Source organism: Panthera tigris, chromosome B2, assembly GCF_018350195.1.
Source record: "Panthera tigris isolate Pti1 chromosome B2, P.tigris_Pti1_mat1.1, whole genome shotgun sequence".
NCBI classification, from domain to species: Eukaryota; Metazoa; Chordata; class Mammalia; order Carnivora; family Felidae; genus Panthera; species Panthera tigris.
This window is the reverse complement of record NC_056664.1, coordinates 29307414-29325135: the sequence shown is the minus strand read 5'-3', so window position 1 is coordinate 29325135 and position 17722 is coordinate 29307414. Positions and strand designations below refer to the sequence as shown.

Below are 17722 nucleotides of genomic sequence, written 5' to 3'. Positions count from 1 at the left end.
AATTATACACATATCGAATTGTTACTATTCTCTTCTCCTCTTAGTATGCGATCATGAAATAGATGATTTTATCATCCTTTCTACACTTCTTGAAAGACCTTGGTCAACCTTTAAGATAGTTAACAAAACAGTTCTCTCTCTTCGCCTACGGATCCTTAGGAAAATGACCTCCAAATGTCCATCAGGGATGTATTCTCAGGGAGCAACAGACATGACTTCTACTAAAAAAGCCAAATCAGAAGGAAATGAAGTTCCATGAGGGAGTCCTCAAGCGCCACGCCTACGGGCCGTTCTCCAAACTGCAGCCTCCAGCCACGACTGCAACCCACACCTCATTTTCATTTCTCATGAGTCAGCGGACTCCATGTCTCGGAGGACCGGGGAAGGGCTCTCTGGTTGCAGTAAACGCATCCGGCAATGACTATGGTAAGCCCCTCTATCCGACGGCGGCAGCCAGACTCTGTGGTTGCGGTTTGGAAATCTACGCGGGAAGTGGGCGGTGGGTGGTGAAGCGGTGGTGGGTTGTGCCTCGGAGCTGTCCAATCGAGGTGCGCGATTCTGTGCGCACAGAGCAACCTCCGATTGCCGCCTCCCTCAACCGATTTCGGGTTCCCGGGAGAAGCAGCCCCTTGAAGCTGTTAAGGGTGGGGGCGGGGCTTTGTGTCTCGGCGTTGGGAGCTTCGTCAATCGTCGCGCAGCAGGGCTGTGAAAGACAGCAGCAGGAGCCAATCAGCGAATCGGCTCCCTCCCGGCACGAGCTCTAGCGCCACTGGGTCGTGGCCGTTACTGGTGGCGCGCGCGGGGACTCAAAGTAGGTGAGTTCTGGGGGCCTCGCCCACGACTCCTCGGGTGCCATCTTTGTTCTCCCGGAGGGCGGGAGGGGCGTGCCTTGGGTGCGACTGGGCGGAGGATACTTGGAAGTTTGCTTCTCGGATTGTAATACTCATCCTTACTTGACGCTCCTCCCCGAGTTTAGGTATGAGACATTGGGCCTGGAGGGAACCCACTGGGGTAGGGATCAAAGATGGTGGTCCACTGGATTGGAGCCAAGGGTCCCGGGCTCCCGCCGAATCCTCCAGTCTTAAGGACGGAGTTAGCACTGTCCCCATGGACGCGTCCTACTTTCCCTGTCAACAATTAACCTCTGGGATGGCATCCTTCTAAGTGAGTTCCACCCATCCTGTTTTGAGTTTTCATCCCCTTTCAACAGGAGGGCAGGGTTAATTTTATGTTTGGTTTGAACAGTACCAGGTACACAATAGGTACTGTCGAGCGAATATGGTGTGCCCTAGGGGAAAAGACACAGTTCTGCTGGTCCAGTTCTCGAGAGGGTGTGTGAAGGCAGAAATGGAAAGTACTGGTTACAATATAGTGAGAAAGGTTAGGGGAAAGACAAGTTTACTGACCACTGTGGAACATGTGGGTACACAAAGAACACCAGAAAGCAGGGAAGACTCCAGGAAAGGCTTTGTTGGAAGTGACATTTGAACTGAATCATAAATCATGGGTAGGAGTTGGATCAGGAAACTAGGAGTTAAGGGCCAAGGTACTGGCTAAAGCATGCAGGTGTGGGAGACAACAGGAACTGTGTTGGGAAATTGGGGAGAAGGTCCATATGGCTGAACCATAGGCTTTGGGGGAGGGGAGCATACATTGTAGGACCTGAGGTTCAGATCATGGAAGGTCTTGCTATGGAGTTGGGATTTTACTTTATTCTGTGGGCATGAAAAGCCACCAAATGTTAAACAGAGGATGGACAGTATCTTGGTGATCTTGGGCAAGTTCTTGAACCCATGTATGTTGCAGTTTCCTAATCCGAGAAATAGAATGTAGTAATAGTTGTTTACAAGATTCTTGTGAGGACTGAATCTGTATATATAAATATATGTACTTATATGTATATATGTACATATATAGAGATAGGTAGATAGATATAAAGTAACTAGAGCAGTGCTTCACACATAGCAAGCATGTATGTATATCAGCTGTTAGGATTCTTTGAAGTTTACTCTGATCATACTGAGATGTTCTGGTAAAGTGTAAAAACCATGGGCTTTGCCTCCAGAAGCATATTTATTCTTGTCCTTTCCACCTACTTGCTATGTTATTCTGAGCAACTCATTTAATATTTTTAGCATTACTTTCCTAAATGCATGCCTCCTATGTCTGCTATGCCTGACATATAACACAATGCCCAACACATAGTTGATGCTTAGCATAATTTGGCTCCCTTTGAAATGTTTTTTTTTCAAACTGTGTGTTGCAAATCAGCATTTAAAAAATAGAGAACGGGAATGAAAACTATCAGTATATTGTATATCCTAAGGCAAACATTGTTTCTGAAAATGTTTGTCTCTGTACGTAAGCACGTGTGTTTGTATATATTTGTGTACTTGGGACCTTGTAATATTTATCCCCCACCAATATTTATTTTTTATCATAGTCACAAATTTTTATTTAGTTTTGAGAGAGGGAGAGCATGTGCATGTGTGTAAGTGGGGGAAGGGCAGAGAGAGAGGGGGACAGAGGATTCAAAGCTGGCTTTGTGCTGACAGCATAGAGCCCAATGTTGAGCTCCAACTCACTAACCATCACAAATATTTTTTAAATGTTGTGATAGAGATGATGATAATGTGTTTCTTTCCCAGGTCATGGAAGACACCCAAGCTATTAACTGGGAGGTTGAGGAAGAGGAGGAGAAAGAGATACCCAGTGAATCCTTGGGGTGTAGCTTGGAGCCCGTAGGACGACTGCATATCTTCAGTAGTGCCCATGGACCAGAAAAAGGTCAGAGGTTATTAGATGCTCGAGTACTGACACAGGCCCCTTATTTTTATGGGGAGGTAGTTGGAAGGTTGCAAGAAGCTTATATATATTTCAAGGAGATCTGAAAATGTTTTTCACTGGGAATGGAGAAGAGGGGGCTGATTGAGTTGATTGTTCCAGGCAAGTGCCCTGGACTCAATGGGCTCAATTTTACTTTGGTAGGAGAAGGTGAAGAGATTCAGATAGAAATTGAGCATAGTCTGGAAATGGATGGTGGTGATGGTTGCACAACAATGTGAGTGTACTTAATGCCCCTGAACTGTACACTTAAAAATGGTTACATGGTAAATTTTAACATATATTTTACCACAATAGAAAAAAACCCAATATGGATTGATGGATATTGACAATGAATAACATTGCTTATATTCTTCAATACTTAGGTGTACTACAGCCTTTATTTTCTTATGTATGTGGAGACCTTGAGTTAGTAGTGGGGTACTTAACAGGAATATTTTCCTGATAGCAGGCCAAGACTCTGGCCTTAATCTATCTACCTCTCTAATTCTTAGATTTCCCTCTGTATCTCGGGAAGAATATGGTAGGCCGAATGCCTGATTGCTCTGTGACCCTGCCCTTTTCATCCATCTCCAAACAACATGCAGTGATTGAAATCTTGGCCTGGGACAAGGCACCTGTCCTTCAAGATTGTGGCAGCCTCAATGGTACTCAAGTCCTAAGGCCTCCTAAGGTCCTAAGCCCAGGGGTGAGTCATCGGCTGAGGGACCAGGAGTTGATTCTCTTTGCTGACTTGCCCTGCCAGTACCATCGCCTGAATGTTCCCCTGCCCTTTGTTTCCCGGGGCCCTCTAACTATAGAAGAGACACCCAGGGTACAGGGACGAACTCAACCCCAGGGACTCCTGTTGGCTGAGGACTCAGAGGAGGAAGTAGGTATGTTTGTGTATTGGGAGGGTGGGTGAGAAGATGGGGATGGTGAGTTTAAAATAGTCAACTTACTCCTTTCTATTCTTTATAGATTCTCCTTCAGAAAGGTGTGTGGTGAAAGAACCAAGAACCTGCCCTCTAGCTGCAGTGGTTCCAGAGAGGTGAGTGCGGAAGACCAGATACTTGAGTCTTCAAAAGGAGGAGGAACCAGGGCTATAGGATCCATCTCTGAGAGATGATTATCATGAAAGTGGGGCCGGGGAATTGCACATAGTCTTTTGCTCAGCTGAACTTTCATTAACCTGACGTGCCAAGTAGAGAACTAATTGCTGGAGAGAAAAAAACAGCTACTGCCTTGTGTCTGCTCTCAGGGAGCTCCCTGTTGAGTAGAATATTCCTTCTTGGGAAACATGCTTTAGATTCTTTCCTTTCTGTTCCCTTCACAGTGATGAAGAGGGGCCTTCCCCTGCCCCAGATGGCCCTGGGCCACCTTTTGTATTCAACCTGGACAGTGACACAGATGAGGAAGAAAGTCAACATCCAGCATCAGGAGAGGCCTCCTCAACTGCCAGAGGAGGCTCCACTACAGAGACAAAACAGTCTACAGCTATGGCAACTGAAATCCAGCTTGAAAAGAATCAGTGTTCAGTAAAAGAGAGAAACAATGACACAGAAGTTGAAAGGGATGCAAGGAATGGGGTGGTTTCACTTGGGGTGATACTGGAGAGGAACCAACCTACTGGGGAAGACAGTGACACAGATGTGGATGATGAGAGCAGGCCTCCAGGAAGGCCTGCTGTGGTCCATTTGGAAAGGGCTCAGCCTTCTGACTTCATAGACAGTGATACTGATGTGGAAGAAGAAGAGATCCCTGCAACCCCAGCTGTAGTTCCTATGAAGAAGAGGCAAATCTTCCATGGAATTAGTACAGAGAGTCCTCGGACACATGCCTTGGTACATCTACAGGAGAGCCCAACTGGTAATGATACAGATGTGGGGGAAGGTGAGATCCAGCTGGCAGTCCCTCTAGAGAGAAGCCAAGCCTCTGTGGTGATTGACAGCAATACAGATGGTGAGAAAGAAGTCTTAGCAGCACTCGCTTTGGCACATCTGAAAGAGAGCCGAGCCACTACATGGAACAGAGATACAGATTTGGAAGAGGACAGGGCCCAACCTGTGGCCCTTCTGGAGCAAAACCAAACCTCTACTGGGAGAGACAGCGACACAGACATGGAGGAGGAGGGGCTCCCAATGGAAAAGAGAGGAACTGTTTTCAAGGGTCACACAGACCAGGCATATTCAGAAAACAGGCAACCTCCTCCCCAAAACAGTGATCTAGGGGTGGACAAAGATAAGAGCTCACTTGGGGTCCATCTGGAGAGAAGCCAAGCCTCTGCCACAGTGGACATCAACATACAAGTGAAGGAGAAAGTCCCACCAGGGTCAGCTGTTATACTTGTGGAGAAGCATCAGGTGCCTGTGGTATGGACAGATCAAACAGATGTGGAAGTAGAAGAGGGCCAAGCAAAGCTGCCTGTGATGCATCTAGAGGAAGCCCAACCTCCATCTGGGGACTGTGAGACAGATGTGGAGGGCATATCCTTAGCAGCTTCAGTGGTGGCAGATATAAGAAAGAGCCAGCTTCCAGCAGAAGAGGATGCTGGGGCAAAGAGGGCTGTAACTGTTCTTGAGCACAAGAGAGATCTTGAGGCGAGGGCCCAGGGTGGGTCACTTGTGTCACAGGTGGAGCAGGATCACCTCCCTGTCTCGAGGGAGGACATTAATGATCTGGTGGTCACAGGCACTTCAGGGAAATCCATCCAGCCACAGAGAGAGGGAACCCAGACCTCCATAGAAAGGGAAAGAGAACCACATATGGACAGGACCCAGGACTCTGGAGACAACCACGGTGGTAAGTGCTGGCCTTCTCCCTTGACCCCTAAAAGAAAGAATGCTTATAGAGTATCTTAGTCCATTTGGGCTGCAATAACAGAATACTGGTGGCTTATAAATAACAGAAATTTATTTTTCACACAGTTGTGAAGGCTGGTAAGTCTAAGATCAAAATGCCAGATTGGTCATGTTCTGGTAAAGACTTGCTTCCTTGTTCATAGGCAGCTGTGTTCTTACTATGTCCTCACATGGCAGAGGGCACAAGGGAACTCTCTGGGGTCTCTCTTTCTTTTTTTTTTTTAATTTTTTTTTTTTTAACGTTTATTTATTTTTGAGACAGAGAGAGACAGAGCATGAACGGGGGAGGGGCAGAGAGAGAGGGAGATACAGAATCTGAAACAGGCTCCAGGCTCTGAGCTGTCAGCACAGAGCCCGACGCGGGGCTTGAACTCATGGACCGCAAGATCATGACCTGAGCCAAAGTCGGATGCTTAACCGACTGAGCCACCCAGGCGCCCCTCTGGGGTCTCTTTTTAAGGGTACTAGTCCCATTTACGTGTGTTCTATTCTTATGTACTAATCATCTCCCTAAGGCCCCACCTCCTAATAAACTCACGTTGGAAATTATATTTCAGCATATGAATTTGGGGGATACACACATTTGGTCCATTGCAGAAGGATTTGGGTTAGGGAGAAAATGGTAGAGAGAGTAAGGAATTAAGGGTCAGGTAGAGTTTTTATTATCTGTCCTCTATTCTTCCTCCACCAGATTCTGAAGACCTGGACCTACAGGCTACTCAGTGCTTTGTGGAGAGAGACAATCAGAATCTGGAAGGTGAGGACATCCATGTCATGTGGATGTTGGTGCAGGTGGGACCTGGGAGCCCAAAATGGTGGTCCTTGAAGGTTGTGAAAGCTAGCATGGGTGAGGCAAGAAACCAGGAATGGGACCCTGGAGTTCTGTGGAGGAGCTGTGCTTGAGTTGGCTTTTCTTGTGCAACAGCCCAGAGCATGGAGGATGAAGCCACCCAGGCGTTTCTGGTTACTCTACCCCAAGAGCCTGGTCCTTCCTGCCGTAGCTTCCAGGATACAGGTATAAGCTATTCTGTCTTTCATGCCCCTAACTTGGCATCATTGCTTTCTCCCTCTACATGCTTTTTTCATATTGTTTGACTTTTGCTGATGTTTCTCCATCTCCATCATCTTTTTAAATTTTTTTTTTTAAGTTTATTTATTTATTTGAGAGAGGGAGAGAGAAAGAATCCCCAGCAGGCTCTCGTTGTCAGTGCAGAGCCTGATGCAAGGCTCAATATCCCGAATCATGAGATCATTACCTGAGCTGAAATCAAGCCGGACACTTAACCAACTGAGCCACCCAGGCGCCCCTCCCTCATTTTTAAAGAGGCTGCTATGAGAACTTTTTTTTTTTAACTTTATTTATTTATTTTGAGAGAGAACGAGCTGGAGAGGGGCAGTGAGAGAGGGGGATAGAGGATCCGAAGCGGGCTCTGTGCTGACAGCAGAGAGCCTGATGTGGGGCTTGAGCTCATGAACCACAAGATCATGACCTAAGCCAAAGTTGGATGCTTAACCAACTGAGCCGCCCAGGCACCCCTATGAGAATTTATGTACGTGTGTGGGGTCTTATTTTTTAGAGAAATACTAAATGTTATAACTGTCCTCCTTATTCCCAACTTTCCTTTAATAATCCATTTAGGTTTATTATTCATGAATTTATCTTAATCTTTTCTCAACCTGTTACATTTTCAATCTGTATCTCTCTCTCTCCCTCTCTCCTTCCAGGTACCTTGGATGAGCCGTGGGAGGTCTTGGCAACACAGCCATTCTGTCCGAGAGAGTCTGAGGCCCCTGAGCCCGAGCCCATTGTTGCTCCTCTTGATGCCCATGGATCCTGCCTCTCTACACCTTGGACAATACCACAAGGCCAAAATCCAGGAAGCCCAGTTCACATAGAGCCATTGGGGATTCAGGACAAAGGGATGCAGACTATGGAGAAAGACATGGGGATACCAAGAGAAGCAGCAGAGGGGGTGGCCCCTGAGAGAGGACCATTGGACAGGGAAACTGAGAACCTGCCATCAGGAGAACAAGAAGATGTGATAGGAGAAGAAGAGTTAACCAGAGGGATACAGGTGTTAGCTAGAGATACTCAAGGACAAGAGTCTGACCAAAAGGTGAAAATTGCAAGTATTAAAAGAAATATGGAGAGTTTGAACATAGAAATTGAGATAACCAGGGAAATACAAGAGAAAGAGATAGAAAAGCAGATTCTTGCAAGAGAAATATTTGAGAGAGAAACAGAGAAACTAGTACTAGAGAGAGAGGGTGAGCCAAATGGATTAGGAGTTGAGGTACCGGAAGTAATACTGGAGAGAGGCCCACAGAGAGGGGAGACTGAGAAAGGGAGCCAGGACCAGGAAGGGCAAGCCTCCAGTCCAACACTAGAGCTTGAAACAGGGACAGGCGGTCATCAGGGACTTGCTTCAGCCTCAGTAGCTTCTGGGAGCCAGTCAGGTGGAGGAGAGGGAGTCCCAATGAACCCCAGGAGGCAGCAGAGAGGTAAGTGAAGACAGAGGGGAACTCCAGGTTAGCCTTCGTGCTAATCAACCCCCAAGTGACTGACTGCTTAGACTTCAGCTACACTTGTTTTTACTTTCTGTCTAGGCCACTTGACTTGTGAGGTGCCACCTGCTGAGAAGGCCTTCGGGGTGAGAGCTGCTGTTTCTGCCTCCTCCTATTCCACTGTTCCTTACCCTGACCTTGCTCCAATCTACTCCTTTCTCTGTCTTCCCAGTTTTAATCTGTTGTCACCACTCCTTAGTTGGTTTCTTTCCCTTTCCCTTGGCACCTGTCATTTTCTGTATCTGTTTTTCAAGTTCTGTCTCCCTGTACCTAACTCAGAATATCCATTTTTTTTGTGTCTTTTCCCTCTTTTTTCCAACCATCCTCTTATTGCCATCATCCATCTATGGAGAACACTATTCTAGCATGAGGCGGGGTCTGTGGGAACGAGGACTGCTCCCTCCCCAGGAAGTTTCCAGTCTTAGGAAGGGAGGTCATAGACAAGTGAAATGCCAGGAACACAGTCTAACCATAAACAAGTATCAAGAACAGTATTCAAGTACTGTCTTTCTTCTTTCTGCCTCTTCCTCCCTCACTTGCTTCTATTTCTCCTCAGGGTGATCAGGAATCCACAGATGCTTGTCAGCCTCCTGCAGTACCTGAAGCTTCAGCCCCACACCAAAACCCCCTTCTCTTTCAGAGTCAAAAACATCCTGTGCCTCAGCCCTTCTGTTCTTCCTCTCCATCTTCTTTAGAGCCCATTCCCAGGACCAGGCAAAACAGGAATCAGAAAGTTCCAGAGACTCCCTTGCCAAAACCCAAAGTCAGGCTCCGAGGGTCCTCCAGGAAGACACCCTCTCCAGTTTCTTCTGTAGCCCTTGAACCTCATACTGCCATTCCCACAGACCAACCCCTCAGTGCTGAGCCCACATCTCAGGTCACTCGGGGCAGGAGACGTAGGTCCTCTGTGAAGACCCCTGAACTGGTTGTCCCCACAGCCCCTGAGCTCCAGCCTTCCATTTCCAAAGACCAGCCTGTCACCCCTGAGCCCACATCGCGGATCACTCGGGGTAGGACACAAAGGTTCTCTGTCAAGGCCCCTGAACTAGTTGTCCCTACAGCCCCTGATGTTGAGCCTTCCACCTCTAAAGACCAGTCTGTCACTCCTGAGCTCATATCTCAGGACAGGACACATAAATTTGTAAAAACCCCTGAACCGGTTATTTCCACAGCCTCTCAGCTCCAGCCTTCCACCTCCAAAGGCCAGTTTGTCATCACTGAGTCTGTATCTGGGGCTACTCAGGGCAGGGCACGTAGGTCTTGTGTCAAGACTCCCAAAGCAATTGTCCCCACAGCCCCTGAGCCCCAGCCTTCTACTTCCAAAGACCAGCCTATCACCCCTGAGCCCACATCTCGAGTCACTCGAGGCAGGACACGTGGGTCCTCTGTCAAGATCCCTCCTGAATCAACTGTCCCCACGGCCCCTGAACTCCAGCCTACCACCTCCAAAGACCAGTCTGTCCTCACTGAGCCCACATCTGGGGCCACTCATAGCACGATACCTAGGTCTTCTGTCAAGATTCCTGAGCTAGTTGTCCCAACAGCTCCTGAAGTCCAGTCTTCCATCCCCACAGACCAGTCTGTCACCCCCAAACCCACATCTCAGCGCAGGACATCCAGGTCTTTTGTCAAGACCCATGAACCAACTGTTCCCACAGCCCCTGAGCTCCAGCCTACCACCCCCAAAGGCCAGTCTGTCACCCCCAAACGTAAATCTCAGGGCAGGACACCCAGGTCTTCTAGCAAGACCCCCAAACCAGTTGTCCCCACAGTCCCTGAGCTCCAGGCTTCCACCCCCACAGACGAGCCTGTCACTCCCAAACTCACACCTCGGGCCACTCGGGGCAGGACACAAAGGTCCTCAGTCAAGACCCCTGAGCCAGTTGTCCCCACAGCCTCTGAGCTCCAGCCTTCCATCTCCACAGATCAGCCTGTCACCCCTGAGCCTACATTTCGGGCCACTCGGGGAAGGATACATAGGTCCTCTGTCAAGATCCCCCAACCAATTGAATCTACAGCCTCTGACCTTGAATCTCTCAACCCCATAGATCAACTGGTCACCCCTAAGGCTATAGCTGAGGGTGGTCAGGGTAAGACACTAAGGTCTACAGTAAGTGCTGTGCCAGTTCTTACCACCCCTGAGTCCCAGAATCCTGACCCCATAGGCCAGCCTGTTCCCCCTGAGCCCATCCCTCAAGCCAACTGCAGCAGTAAGCGGAGGGCCACAAGGAAGCATGGGTCCTTCACAGCTCCCATTGTCCATGAGCCCCACTCTGCACCCCCTGAACCTAACTCTCGATCCTCAAAGAACCAAAGACGAGCAGTGAGAGCAGTGGAGTCTCTTAGGACCATTCCCGAGCCTGCTCTTGCCCAGCTTCCTGAGGCCCCCACTCATGCTACCCAGATCCAAAAGGTAGAGGCAGCAGGCAGATCTGAGTTCACCCCAGAGCCCCAGTCTAAGCCCTCTCAGAGCCGCAAGAGGCCTTTGGCTACTGTGGATTCACCCCCACTTCAAAAACGGCTCCAACAGAAGACCGTGTCCCTCCACAAAGAGGAAGAAGATTCAGCAGAGAGCCCAAGGAAGGATAAGGTGAGGTGAGGGCTGGGGCCATGAAGCTAGGAAAGGGCTTGGAGGCTCAGAAACTCCCAGCAAGATCTTTCTCAATCCCAGGTTGCAGTGATTCCAGGACCAGGCAAGAGAAAGAGAGACCAAACAGAGGAGGAGCCCAGGGGAATCCCAAGCCGCAGCCTTCGGCGGGTCAAACCTAACCAAGAGTCCACAGCACCCAAAGTAGGAGAGAAGGGGCCTGGGGCTTGGTGGGAGACAGACATGGGAGGATGGGAGGAGACTTAGGGGTTCAGAGATAGACACTGATGGCGTGGGTTGCCGTGACCAGCTTAGGCTAACTCCCTCCACAGGTACTCTTCACAGGTGTGGTGGATGCCCGTGGAGAACGGGCGGTGCTGGCCCTGGGTGGGAGTCTGGCCAGCTCAGTGGCAGAGGCTTCCCACCTGGTGACTGATCGAGTCCGCCGCACGGTCAAGTTCCTGTGTGCCCTGGGGCGGGGGATCCCCATCCTCTCCCTGGACTGGCTGCACCAGGTGAGAGGCCAGGAGGTGATAGCACACCAGCAGAGATATTGATGGCAGAAGACTGCTCACATGATGCTCTAGAAAGTAGTGAGGGGAAAGAGGGGAAAGAGGGGAAAGGAAGACAAGGGAGGTGAATGAGGCAGAAAGCTTAATTCAAAGAACATTTCATAAGCTCCGTCCACATGCTAAGCAGAAGAGCTGGGTGGTAGGCTGGGCTGAGCTTTGATGCTCACTGCTGCTATCCTTAGTCCCGCAAGGCTGGTTGCTTCTTGCCCCCGGATGAATATGTGGTGGCTGATCCTGAGCAGGAGAAGAACTTTGGCTTCAGCCTTCGAGATGCCCTGAGCCGGGCTCGGGAGAGAAGGTTGCTAGAGGTGAGAGGCTGTCTTCTACCCCATGTTTCAGGCCTCCTTCCTGAGGCTCTCCAGCTGTTCATGGGCTCTCAGTGCATACATCTATGGTCTTCACTGTTTTCTTCTGCTTAGGGCTATGAGATCCATGTGACCCCAGGAGTCCAGCCACCACCACCTCAAATGGGAGAGATCATCAGCTGCTGTGGAGGCACTGTCCTACCCAGCATGCCCCGCTCCTATAAGGTATGGGTGGTATGTTTTGGGTCTAGTGAGGTGGCAGTTAAAGAGGTGGCTGGAATGGGAAAAGTTTGGAGAATACTGGTATGGATAGAAACACAGAGTAGTGAGAGGGTGGGGGTAAGCTCTGTGGTATATAAAGGGATAGGAATGTAGGAGAGGTTTGCTGATTCCAAATGGATTTTTATTTTGCATTTTTAATATTTTAAATATACACAAAGGGAGAGAGAACTTCCATATATCAATGAACCTCCACATATCAGTCACTCAGATTTAACAAGGTAGCTTAGATTTTGCTACATCGTCTGCATTTATCCCTTTTTTTTTCTTTGCTGAAGTACTTAAAAAAAAGTTTTTTAAAGTTTATTTATTTTGAAAGAGTATGAGCAAGGTAGGGGCAGAAAGAGAGGGGAGACAGATCATCCCAAGCAGGCTCTGCACAGAGCCTGATGCGGGGCTCAGACTCACAAACCATGAGATCATGTCATGGGCTGAAACCAAGAGTCAGATGCTTTACTGACCTAGCCACCCAGGCGCCCCTTTGCTGAAGTATCTTAAAGGAAACTACAAGCATCATATTATTTCCCCTTACATACTTAAAGTATACTTCTGTAAGAAATGATGTATGTTTGTTTACATAATCACAATGCCATTATTGATCCATAACAAAATTAACAATAGTTTCTTGTCATTTTCTCAGAGTCCATTAGTCAGATTTTTCCAATTGGCCAAAAATGTGTCTTTATAATTCAAGTCAAGATTCAGATGAGGTCCAAGTATTGCCACAATTGCAATCTCCTTTTTTTTTAATGGTTATTTAAAAAAACTTTTTTAATGTTTATTTATTTTTGAGAGAGAGAGAGACACAGTGCAAGCAGGGTAGGGGCAGAAAGAGACAGAATCTGAAGCTGGCTCCAGGCTCTCAGCTGTCAACACAGAGCCTGAGGTGGGGCTCAAACCCACGAACTGTGAGATCATGACCTGAGCCAAAGTTGGAGGCTTAACCAACTGAGCCACTCAGGCACCCCTGTTTATTTTTGAGAGAGAGTATGCTTGCACATGTGAGCAGGAAGGGGCAGAGAGAGAGGATCCCAAGCAGGCCCTGCCCTGACAACACAGAGCCCCAACTCAGGGTTCCATCTCATCACCCCTGAGATCATGACTTGAGCTGAAATAAGTTGCTTAACTGACTGAGCCACCCAGGCTCCCCTCACAATTGCATGTCTCTTAATTCTCTTTTACTCTAGAAGATCCTCCCCCCCCCCCCCCCAACCCACCCAGCCTTTCTTATTCCATTGACTTCCTGCAGAAACTATGTCAGTTGTTCTTTAGAATGTTCCATTCTGGGTTTTTCTGTTTGCTCTTTTGCTGTGTAATTTATCTTGTTCTTCCATCTCTTACATTCCTTGTAAATTGTAGTTAATTTTAAAAGCTCGAATAAATTCAGGTTCAGTTTTTCTGGGAAGAGTACTTCCAGCAAGTGTGCTTCCTATCAGGAGGTATATTGTAGCGATGCTGAAACTGATTTGTGGACTCCAAACCTATTTCTAGGATTGTTTTTCACCCATGACTTTGTCTTTGCTCTGTGTCTTTCCCAGCCTCAGAGAGTTGTGATTACATGCTCCCAGGACTTCTCTCGATGCTCTATTCCATTTCGGGTTGGGCTGCCCATTCTCTCACCTGAGTTCCTGCTGACAGGAGTGCTGAAGCAGGAAGCCAAGCCAGAGGCCTTCATCCTCTCCACTTTGGAAATGTCATCCTCGTGAAAACATCACCACAGTACTTACTGTTTTCCCTCCCAGACCAGTAAATAAAGTGTTAGAAAAGATTTGGAAGAAAGAACCTAGGGCTTTAGAAAGAATTGGGGTATACTGACCTGATTTGTCTTGGAACATGGGTGGGGCTAAAAAGGCTTATGGATAAACAAAAAGATAGTGAGATTTTAGCCACAGTTTTTTTTTTTTTCTGTTTCTTTTTTTTTTTTTTTTTTTTTTTTTTTTTTTTAGTAAACAACCTAGTCTTTTATTTGCCCAAGGCTGGCTGTTGCAGGCACTAAGGCCCCAAAACTTCCAGAAGGGATGGAGGAGGGAGGGGCAAACCATCCTGCCTACCAGGTGCTACCTGCCCCCATCCTGCTTCCTGCAGGAAGCGGGAAAGGAGATGAAGTCTACATTTGTGCCATCAAGTATCAAGCCTGCTTTCAGATACTGTAAATACTCAGTTGCTATTGAGGAGGAGACTGAGGCACTCTGACTCCCCAGGCCTCTATCTGCCAGTCCAAGTTTTTGCCTGCTCTCTCTCTCCAGAATGAGCTGCAGGCAGCCCTTTGCTGGGGGAGGGTCTCAGGAGCCCATCTCGTGGCCTGTGTGTGGGGGAGAAGGCCAGCCAGTGTCAAGGGCTGGGGCAGCAGGAGGAGGGGTATGTTTGGAAGAGAGCAGCTGCTAGGAGGGGGGAGTCAGCACTGAATAGGGACCCCAGCTGGGGTTCCATAATGATATCAGTGGGGGACAGCCAGAGCCCTCTGCTCTCTAGAAGGGGAAACTGAGGCAGAGACCCCTCCCATCTTTGAGAAGGGAGGGGCCTCCTATAAGCTATTCAGGTCTATTTACCATCTCCACAAAGACACTACAGCCCAGGAGTTGGAGCATGTCAGTGGTCACTCAGTGTTTAGATTGAGACACAAGGAGTGGGAGGCAGCTGGGTCACCTGATGAGACACAGATTTCTCAAATGGCCACTTAGAGTTGGGTAATCCCATTCTCAGATATCATAAGTGGCTGCCCTTAGCAGGACTGATGTACTTACTTCTGTGTGGCACACATGGTGTCCTGCCTCCTGTTTGGAAGCCATCTCTCTCCCTCTTTGACTGGGATTCTTATTCATCCTCTGAAAGAGAGTAGAAACAATTTTAGTGTCAAGAACTTGAAGGGATGCTTGGAGTAAGTAAATCTGAGGTTGGAGGTATGGAATGCTACTAAAATATTTTCCTCTCTCCTCACCCCATCTTGTTAGAAGTGTTCTTTAGTTTTGACTTTGAGCAGATCTTTGCACTTTTCTGGCCTGCTTTTCCAGTATTTATAAAATTAGAGCTTACGTTTAATTTCTGTGATAAATAAATATTCACTCTGTGCCTTATGGTGTAGTGCAGGTTTTTTTTAAACATCTTAAATTTATGTATTATTTATTTATAATCTTACATCTTATTTATGTATTTGTTTATTTTTGTCTTTAAAGTAAGCTCTACACCCACTGTGGGGCTTAAACTCACAACCCCAAGATCAAGAGTTGCATGTTCCACCAATTGAGCCATCCAGGTGCCCCTTAAATTTAAAGTTTAAAAGTTGGTTGATTTCAATGATGTGGAGAAATTGGAACCCTTATCACATATTGCTGGTGGGAATATAAAATGGTTCAGCTGCTGTGGTAAACAATCTGACAATTTCTAAAAAATTAGACAGAGAATTACCAAAAGACCCAGTAATTCCACTAGTAGGTGTGCACCCAAAAGACTTAAAACACATGTTGAAACAAATACTTGTACACAGATGTTCATATCTATACTTCATTAGAGCCAAAAGGTGAAAAGAAAAATGTTCATTAACAGGTGAATAAACAAATGTGGCATATCCACACAACAGAATATTATTCAGCCATAAAAGGAGATGAAGTATTGATTCTTGCTACAATGTTTTGAGAATGAACCTCAAAAGCATTATACTAAGTGAAAGAAGCCAGACACAAAGTCGCCTGGGATGATTCCACCTACATGAAATACTTGGAATAGGTAAATTCATAGAGACAGAGTAGAGTAGTGGTTGTCAGCAGCTGGGAGAAGGGGGAAATGGGGAGTGACTGCTTAATGGGTATAGGGTTTTATTTTGGGATGATAAAAACGCTTTGGAACTAGATAGAGATGGTGATTGCACACATTATGAATTGTATTAAATGTCACTGGATTGTTCTCTTTAAAATAGTTGTTTTTATGTTATGTGAATTTCACTTTAATAACAAAGATGGGTGATTAGTTAGTGGCTTTTCTGCAAGTAAATTATACTTAAGTTTGTAAAACTTTGGTGTAGTAGAAAGAGCATGAGCTTTGCCACTACTGCTGACTTTTAAACATATAAACATGTCTCTCTTTTTTAATGTTTATTTATTTTTGAGAGAGAGAGAGCACACACGCGCAAGGGGGGGAAGGGCAGAGAGAGGGAGACAGAATCTGAAGCAGGCTCCAGGCTCTGAGCTGTCAGCACAGTAGGACCCAAATAAATATTAGTCCCCTTGCACACTCAGAATCTTGTACTGTGTAAAACTGTCTATGGCCTTGAGGTTCATGGGACGCCTTACAGTACTAGCTGTCTCTATACTCCCATTTTAGCACTCATCTGCACCTTGACTTAGTGACATTGAAGTGCCCCAGTTTAAACTTCTGGAGAATAGAGATCTTTTCTTACACCTCCAATGAATACTATAGTAGTACAAATAATGTATTTCTATCAGGGTCCTAGCAGGAAATAACAGCACAGTCAAATTAGGATAATTGGAGAGAGTTTAATACAGTGAAAATGACAAGGAAGTTGGGAGAGTGTAGAGAAATCATAATGTTACAGTACCCTAGTACTCACAGCTCTATTGTGACCACCTCTAAGTCCAAAAGGTTGAGAGGAGAGAGCAGTTATGCAGAGAGGGCTTCCTCAATAAAAGCTGTGATTTTCATTGATTTAGTCCATTCGGGACAACCTTGAACAAGAAGGGTGAAGGGTGCATCTGGAGGGAAAACATAAGACTGGTATAGTTTACAACAGCACTGATTCAGAGGAGGGTGGGAGTACTGATCCTCCAACAGAAGGAAAGTAAAGGCTGTGGGATGCTGCCTGGCAATTTTCTCATCCATGAGCCCACAGGACTAGCAGCAACTTAGTTCTCATCTTGGTCAATTTTCTTTATATTCTTATGTCTGTAAGCTGAAGGATTTCGCTACATGATGTTCTAAGGTCCCTGCTATGGTCCTAGGTACTGTGACTAGGTCCTTAGCAACATGATGTTTAATTCAGATGGAGGAAAACCTTATTTTTACTTTGCTTTTCAAATATGTTATTCTGTAGGTATTACAAACAGGTCTGAAGGAAAAAATTCAGACAAAAGATCTTAGCGGTTTCTGACTCGTGGATGGTGGTCAGGCTTATGAGCTTGCAGAGTAAAGTCATAATTATCACAAGCTTGGGTAAAATTAACCTACTACAAAGTTTACAACACAAAATTTTCTATCACAAATATTTAACATTGTTATTCTCATGATTATAGATCAACAGCCTTTGGCATTATTAGAAATAATCTAAGTGTTACAGAGAAATTCTCTGTCCTTGGCAAGTGGAGAGAATAAGTTACAGAATAAACATTAATTTACTTTATGGTAAAATGGTCACTAACTTTTTAACAAGATACAATAGGTGATTCAGACCTTTGGGTTTTCAGCCTCGGTCAACAGTCTTCCGTTCTCTCACCGTTTCCTATTTGAAGTGTTAACCGACGCTTTGTAACCTCTGACTTTGGCTATGTTTAGTGGCTAAGGTTACAGAAAAGGGGGTTTATAATTCTCGTTTTCTACAAGAACCCTGAAAGAAACGAACGAACTGTCTTCATTTTAGATGAGACAACTAGCCGAGCTGCGACTCAACCCACACGAGTGGCTGCAGAGCAGCTACGTTTCCACTTGTCACTCAGAATTCTAACATTCCCTTCTATGACGCGGCGACCGCAGGCTCAGTCAAGGCGCCGGGACCCGCCCTAG

General features: G+C 46.7%; 1 protein-coding gene and 1 long non-coding RNA gene across 7 annotated transcripts; one reads left to right on the top strand and one right to left on the bottom strand.

Moving 5' to 3' along the window:
- The first annotated feature begins 530 nt into the window (after positions 1-530).
- Positions 531-15066, top strand: MDC1 (mediator of DNA damage checkpoint 1). 6 transcript variants are annotated; one of them, XM_007090594.3, is made up of 15 exons: positions 531-815; positions 2649-2787; positions 3339-3719; positions 3805-3874; positions 4160-5625; positions 6376-6441; positions 6610-6699; positions 7410-8186; positions 8292-8335; positions 8806-10839; positions 10921-11040; positions 11169-11351; positions 11591-11716; positions 11828-11938; positions 13531-15066. In XM_007090594.3, the coding sequence occupies exons 2-15, from the start codon at positions 2652-2654 to the stop codon at positions 13696-13698; spliced, it is 5772 nt and encodes a 1923-aa protein (XP_007090656.2). In that variant the 5' UTR covers positions 531-815; positions 2649-2651; the 3' UTR covers positions 13699-15066. The 6 variants fall into 6 exon arrangements, with proteins under 6 accessions (XP_007090656.2, XP_007090655.2, XP_042841836.1 ...); XM_007090593.3 differs by lacking the exon at positions 531-815 and adding an exon at positions 832-976; XM_007090595.3 differs by lacking the exon at positions 531-815 and adding an exon at positions 1016-1164.
- LOC102964077 lies at positions 14572-17630 on the bottom strand. The gene is made up of 3 exons (XR_446123.3): positions 17393-17630; positions 16557-16698; positions 14572-14817 (listed from the first exon to the last, which is right to left on the bottom strand). It is a non-coding gene; the product is annotated as an uncharacterized LOC102964077 (long non-coding RNA).
- Between the last annotated feature and the right edge of the window lie 92 nt (positions 17631-17722).

Excerpts from the sequence above, each read along its gene's own strand:
- MDC1 (XM_007090594.3), top strand. The coding sequence starts at position 2,652 with ATGGAAGACACCCAAGCTATTAACTGGGAGGTTGAGGAAGAGGAGGAG. Across the intron at positions 5,626-6,375 it reads CTCTGGAGACAACCACGGTG|ATTCTGAAGACCTGGACCTA; the intron begins GTAAGTGCTGGC and ends TTCCTCCACCAG. Across the intron at positions 11,939-13,530 it reads GCATGCCCCGCTCCTATAAG|CCTCAGAGAGTTGTGATTAC; the intron begins GTATGGGTGGTA and ends TGTCTTTCCCAG.